At 53.0% G+C, this 6,000-nt stretch overlaps 1 protein-coding gene across 1 annotated transcript in view; it reads right to left on the bottom strand.

Moving 5' to 3' along the window:
- Positions 1–342: 342 nt before the first annotated feature.
- The window catches only part of FBXO41 (F-box protein 41), a 28,335-nt gene continuing 22,677 nt past the window's right edge, over positions 343–6,000 (bottom strand). The window contains exons 8-12 of the mRNA XM_067533599.1: positions 5,336–5,431; positions 3,372–3,490; positions 2,768–2,926; positions 2,002–2,117; positions 343–405 (exon numbers count right to left, since the gene is read on the bottom strand). Of these exons, the coding sequence (XP_067389700.1) occupies positions 343–405; positions 2,002–2,117; positions 2,768–2,926; positions 3,372–3,490; positions 5,336–5,431 (553 nt within the window). The remainder of the gene's footprint in view (positions 406–2,001; positions 2,118–2,767; positions 2,927–3,371; positions 3,491–5,335; positions 5,432–6,000) is intronic.

The following is a 6,000-nucleotide window of genomic DNA, read 5'->3' as shown; positions in this document are numbered from 1 at the left end:
GGTTGAGTCTCACGCCACGTCACTGAGACCCCCCCAGCTCCACCTAAAAGAAAGTGGAGCTCAAAGAAAGAAACATTCCCCAGCACAAAGCTCCTTGCCAACGGGGTTCCTCGGTCAGAAAGAGCAGCCAGGCCCTCTCTGGCACGCCAAGAAGCTACCTCTGTAGCACCGGCACGTCCGCGACACACGTCCGCCCCAGTGAGGGAACACGTCACTTCCAGTCACGAAGGCCTGCCTGAGTGGGCGTGTGCTGGCTGGCTCTTCTGTGGCTGTGGGCTCCAATGGGTTTGGTTTCATGGTGTCTGTTGTGCAGGCGGACGCGTGCCCCCGTTCCCTTCGGGGCTAACAACCTCCTTCCACCTTAACGTGTAAAATCTTTGAGAAGCCGGGTCTTTTCCGCAGGGCCTGGAAAAGAAGGGCGGGGAGGGTTAAATGCACAGACAGCAGAGCAAATACATGCATTTGGCTAGAACTAAAGCAGAGCCACTTAGTGAGATGGCGCCCTTCACCGGTAGCTCTCCAAGCATTACAAAGAAAGGGACGTATCGGCACCCCCATTTTACAGATGAGAACCAGGAGGCACAGAAGGGGGGGCGCGACTTGCTCAAGATCACACAGCTTGGTCTCCTGGCTCCTAGATCGGGTCTCTCTCCACAGACACACGCGGCCTCCCATGGAGGGAGATTGATTTCAAAGCGTCCTGTTTGTACGTCACGCTCATTTTGCAGCAGGGAAGAACTCTGATGAGTTTTACCCTTCCCTGACTGATTTATCAAGACGCTGCAAAGTTATCAGGCCAAATTCAGAGCTGCGGCAACTCGACTCACCCCAGTGCAGCTGACACCAGCTCTGACTTTGGCCCCACGGACTTCACTATGTAAGAAATATATTTTCAATGGAAAGAGAATTCACTTAGATCCAATTTTCCCTCCACAGCTTGAAGGAACCTTGTTCTACCCCCGCCTTTTCCACTGCACGGGGGTTCAAGGCCCTGGATGGCATTATAATGACTGGACCCAAGTTCCAGCAATGCAGCTGCATCTCCGTTGACTTCCCAGGCAGAATATTCAACGAGACCATTTGTTTGCAATTGTTACTCTTTGGTATTTGCCTCTATAGCTCATTAGCAATAGAATGTAAATATTCAGACTCCCTAGGGAGAAAGAGAGAATGAAGAAAGAACCTAGAGAGAGAAAGGGAGAGAGAAAACTCCCCCAAGAACACAGTGCTGGAGCCTAGTTCTTCCATGGCAGGGTAGAAATAATTACCCTTGATTTACATAGCTGAACCAGACCCCTGCAATACCAGAGCCAAAAGGTGAAACACCTGCACCTCCAAATAAATCATACCAGGGGAAAATCCTACCAAGCACTGGTGGCTTTGGAGAGAAGCGACTCTCAGGCCCTGCACGGCATTCAAATAGTCTTCCCAAAGATCCACTGGAGAAGGGGGCTGAAAGGTGGAAGGAAAACCTGGTTTGCCTTCCTTGCCAGCCCCTTGCACTGGATCACATCTGGGGGGGAGCACAAAGCGTGGAGAAGAAGCCTGGCTCAGCAGAACATCACCCGCCCCTCATGTGCAATCAGTCATGACTGGCCCAGAGGGACTCGCATCTAATGTCCAGCAAGCTCAGATCCACAACACAGCTCCCTCGCACAAGCGGAGGAAAGACCGGGGTCTGTCGGACGTTTCTTATCCTTAGATTGCCGCAGCTGAACTCACTCCAAGTACACAGCCCAGCTCTCAGTTATACTCGCTTCCCCTTACTCCCCTAAGGTAGCACAAAGGAAGTGGAAATGCCCTCTGGGGCTGGGGTGGGTGAGTTGGGGCCGTTCTGTGCTTCCCACTTCCAGTAAGGAGCCCTTGGGAATCGGAGCACGATTTGGAGCATCCCTGAGGCCATTTCCAACATCCGCAGTCTATCGACTGCGGTGGAGCACAGGAACCCCTGCTCAGAGCTGCCCAGGGACCCAGAGGACCATGCCTGGCTTGCTGCTTTACCTGGAGTTTGTTCACCATCTCCTCAAACATCTTCCTGGCTTCAGAGCTGTTCGGCTCCTTGAAGTAGTCCACAATCCCCACTTGCACCACGATGGACTTGAGGTTCCGGCAGACACCTGGGGCGACAGAGAGACATCCGGGGCGCATGACGTGTGGGGAGCAGTCAGTGCCCGGCGGCCGTGCTGGTCACAGGGAGCTGGTGGGGCCGTTCAATACGGCCAAAGGGAGTTTCGGAGCACAGACCCTATTCACAGTCAGTGGCACCAGTGCTGTCCGAGGGTAGACCGAGCTCATTAAGAAGGAGTCGATCCAACCCATCTGTGCCTCATTAGCAACCTCTGGATGGGGCCTGATAGAGGGCAGCTGGTCTCTCCAAAGAGCCAGAGGGGAACGGGAGGAAGCTGTGGCAGCGTGAAGCTGCGGGTGAGTCAGGGACTTCTCATGTCCAGGAAGGGCTGGGAATGGCCCGGCAAAAGCCGAGAAGAACAGGGTTGAAGCAGGAAGGCTGGGATCCTCTCCTGGGAGAAGCCAGGGGCACAAGATGCCAGGCAGGAAGGCTGGGCAGGGGTTGAGGGGAGATGAGGATCCCTTTCTGGGAGAAGCGCCAGCACTGAGGTTTGCTGTGAATTATATATAAATAAACTAGACCCAGAAGGGGAATGTTTTAAAAACTCTGCATTGGTGGAGTTTATTTAAGGGACCCTGGAGAGAACGCCATCGCTGGGAGTTAAAGCTGGGCACCACTGTGCTGGCAATTGCTACTCACTGTTGAAGTGCAACAGGGCCTTGGGGGTGACAGGCGTGGAGGTCAGCACCAGCATCTCCAGGCCCTTCAGGCCTTCCCGACACACCTCCGCGGCCACCTCCTGGTTGATTTCTGTCACATGGTCGAGTTCCAGCACCTGCAGCCGCATGCAGTTCCGGGCTGGCGAGACGGAGAACAGACAGGGCCAGCTCAGTCAGCGCCCCGGAGAACAGCAGCACTTACCGGGGGGAAACAGCTGGGGTGGGAGGAGGGGAGAATCTGGCCTGAAGCTGCCTGAACATTTTGCGGTTAGGAACACAGGAGTTATGATGAGATGGGAGGCGGGGCCTGTGTGGAGGGGAGGCGGGGCCTGTGTGGAGAGGAGGCGGGGCCTGTGTGACAATCTCTCTCTATAGATGTGGCCCACATTATGAAATGTTTGAGACTTGGAGCCCCCCGAACTAAACGCAGCAAATGGAAATTTTGTGGGAGAACTCTAGGGAGAACTCCGCCAATATGGACACATCGCACGCCGTACCTATCAACCGCCCAGCGGAACGCACCCCGCGCCCCTATCACCTTCTGCCTCTGCTTGGCAGCAGAGCGAGTGTCAGTTTGCATTTACCTAGAGAAGCCAGGCCCTGAATTCCGCAGCCTGCGCCGCCGACGCCCAGCGCTCTTAAATGCGGCCAGCATCGGCCAATCATCTGAAGGCAGCGGTTGCTGAAACGTGTCGGCTGCTGGCTGCAAAAGATGGGGGGGAAAAATGAGAAATGGATCAATTATCCCAGTTACTATAACGTCACCGAAACACACTCCTCTGGGTTTGGGAAGAGAACTCATGACCGTCTGCAGGCTGCCACCACTGGCGCTAAAGAAGTAACACTCTTCACAGCCTGTAGCAATTGGTCTTACACCAGGTCTCCAGTCACTAGAAGACAATGAGTGTGTGCATGCTCAAAGGTTTGGTGTTCGGTCCAGCAGAGGTACTGGGTACTTTAGTGACCCATTTCTAAGCTCTCGTCCAGCTGCCCAGCCACTGAACAAAGTCATTTCCGTGTGTCTTGATCTGGATGTGCCAGAAGTTGGGCAGGGTTAGGGTATGTAACGGTATTGCCTGAAGCGTACTATGGCAAAAGAAAGGGAGGATTCTCAATTGTACGGAAGAGAGGAGGTAAATAACTTGACCTGATTTCTACCTCGCCCGAACGGTGCTGTTATCTAAGTCATGCGCCCATTAGCACTTAGAGATTTTCTCTGTACTCTGTAGAGCAGGGAGGCCTCCAGACTCTTAATGTCGGACAAACACAGACTTTAAAAGTGAGAGAAAATACAGTCATCTATTAAACAGCGCGACTCAACACCCTCCTCTAAACAAACAAGCCCTTCGGGGCTGCTGTTATATAAGCAGTGAAGAGATCTGACGGCGGTTTGAAGTTCAGGATTGCCGTCCCTTTCATCTCGGATGCATCAGGATCCTTAGCATCACTGTTAGATGCAGCTGCGGTTTCCTAAGACTTTTTAGTCTTTATATATCTAGAGAAGGGGCTGAGTTCCCCATCCCAACATCCTCCGAGTTCAGGTCCAGAATTTTGGTTCAGCCCATTGCACAGCGAGGGACCAGCTATGAAGTTTGGATCTTCAAAGTCCAGGGATGCCTGGGTCCCATTTTTGGTCCACAGCCACCTCTAGATTCGAGCTGGTTGGGAATTTTTCGACAAAACGGTTTTTCATTGGAAAAGGCAGATTCTTCCAAGTGGAAGCTTTTAGCAGGAATGGGGCAGTTTTGACAAAAAGGCTTCTCAAGGCCAGGAAGGAATTTCTGGGCAAAACCAGAGGGGGGTGGGGGGGATGGATATGGACACACGTACACCTAGAATAGCCAAAAGCCTGGTGGTTAGGGCACTCTCATGGGGTGTGAGAGATCTGGGCTGTTGTTCTGAAGCAGGCAGAGAGGGACTTGAGCCTGGGTCTCCCGTGGGAGTTTCCTAACCCGTGCGACTGGCTCGTCATCTCGCTTTCATCCTGATGTGGAACGGGAAATTTAAAAAAAATCACGAAAATTTTCCCAGGCCAGGAAACCGATTCCCCACCCAGCTTTCCTCTAGATCAGCAGCTCCCAAACGGTGGGTCATGACCCAAGTGGGGTCGCTTCATCAGCAGACAGGGTCACGGCAATCCTGGGCGTGCTGACGATGCCATTTTACAAAATGGCCTCCTCCGCAGGGCGTGACCTCACACGCACCGTATCCACGGGGTCGCGTCGCACGGAGGATGCTATTTTGCTCTACAAAACAACGCTGTCCGTGCAGCACGACCTCTCACGCGCTGTCTGTGTGTGAGATTATGCAGTCCATAGGATGCTGTTTTGTAAAGCAAACCGGCAGGCTCCTGGCGGTGTGACCTTGCACGTCAAATGCGTGTGAGGTCACACTGCAGGGAGAACACCGTTTTTAAATGGCAACTTCCATGCTGTCTGGGGTAGTGGGAAACAACGCCTCTGAAAATGGGGTCATGCAGGGAAAATGTTTGGGAACCGCTGCTCTAGATCGTTCCTCCACAGAGCACGTGACCCAGCGTTACTCTTACCAAGGGTGAAGCGGTGCCACCTGTAGCGAGATGATGTCCCTGCAGCCTGCTCCCAGCGCCCAGATGACTTCATGGCCCACAGGGTCTGTAGAGCTCCTGGAACAACACAAAGAGCCTGCGTTGATATTTCCCAGCAGAGACACAGCCCAAGAGGTTCTTTGAAATCTTACGGTGACAAAATTTCCCAACGTAGCATCAACTCATCTCCATAGCCCTTGCATCTGGGAGTGGTTTGTGTCTGGAAATCCAGGCCTGGAGGACAGCAAAGGGTTATTATTAATACTCCATATTCTTTCTCGAAAAAACAAACCAACCACCTCTTATTCTTCACGCCGTTTGCAGGAACCAAGTCCTTATCTTTTAATGAGAGACAGAGAGAAAAAACTCACTGGGGAGACCAAAGTAAGTTCCGCCTTACATTTAGCCCGTGAATATGTAACACCACCAGAAGGAAAGAAAAGGAATTGAGCTCTGGCTTGAGTGTATCACAGACAGAGATCCCACATGCAGGCGTGGAGCAGGGACGGCGTGGGGAGACACCGTGCAAACTTCACCATTGTGAACAGCACACTGTTCCCTTCTGGCCGGATTTACTACACACACACTGCGTGCAAGGTCATGCTGGCAGGGGTCAGGTCCCCGCTGTTCCCGGAAGTGCCAGAATG

The sequence above is a fragment of the Emydura macquarii genome, unplaced genomic scaffold, assembly GCF_026122565.2.
Source record: "Emydura macquarii macquarii isolate MOO-44397 ecotype Brisbane River unplaced genomic scaffold, CSIRO-AGI_Emac_v2 contig_3345, whole genome shotgun sequence".
Lineage (NCBI taxonomy): Eukaryota > Metazoa > Chordata > Testudines > Chelidae > Emydura > Emydura macquarii.
This window is presented reverse-complemented; position numbering and strand designations above follow the sequence as displayed.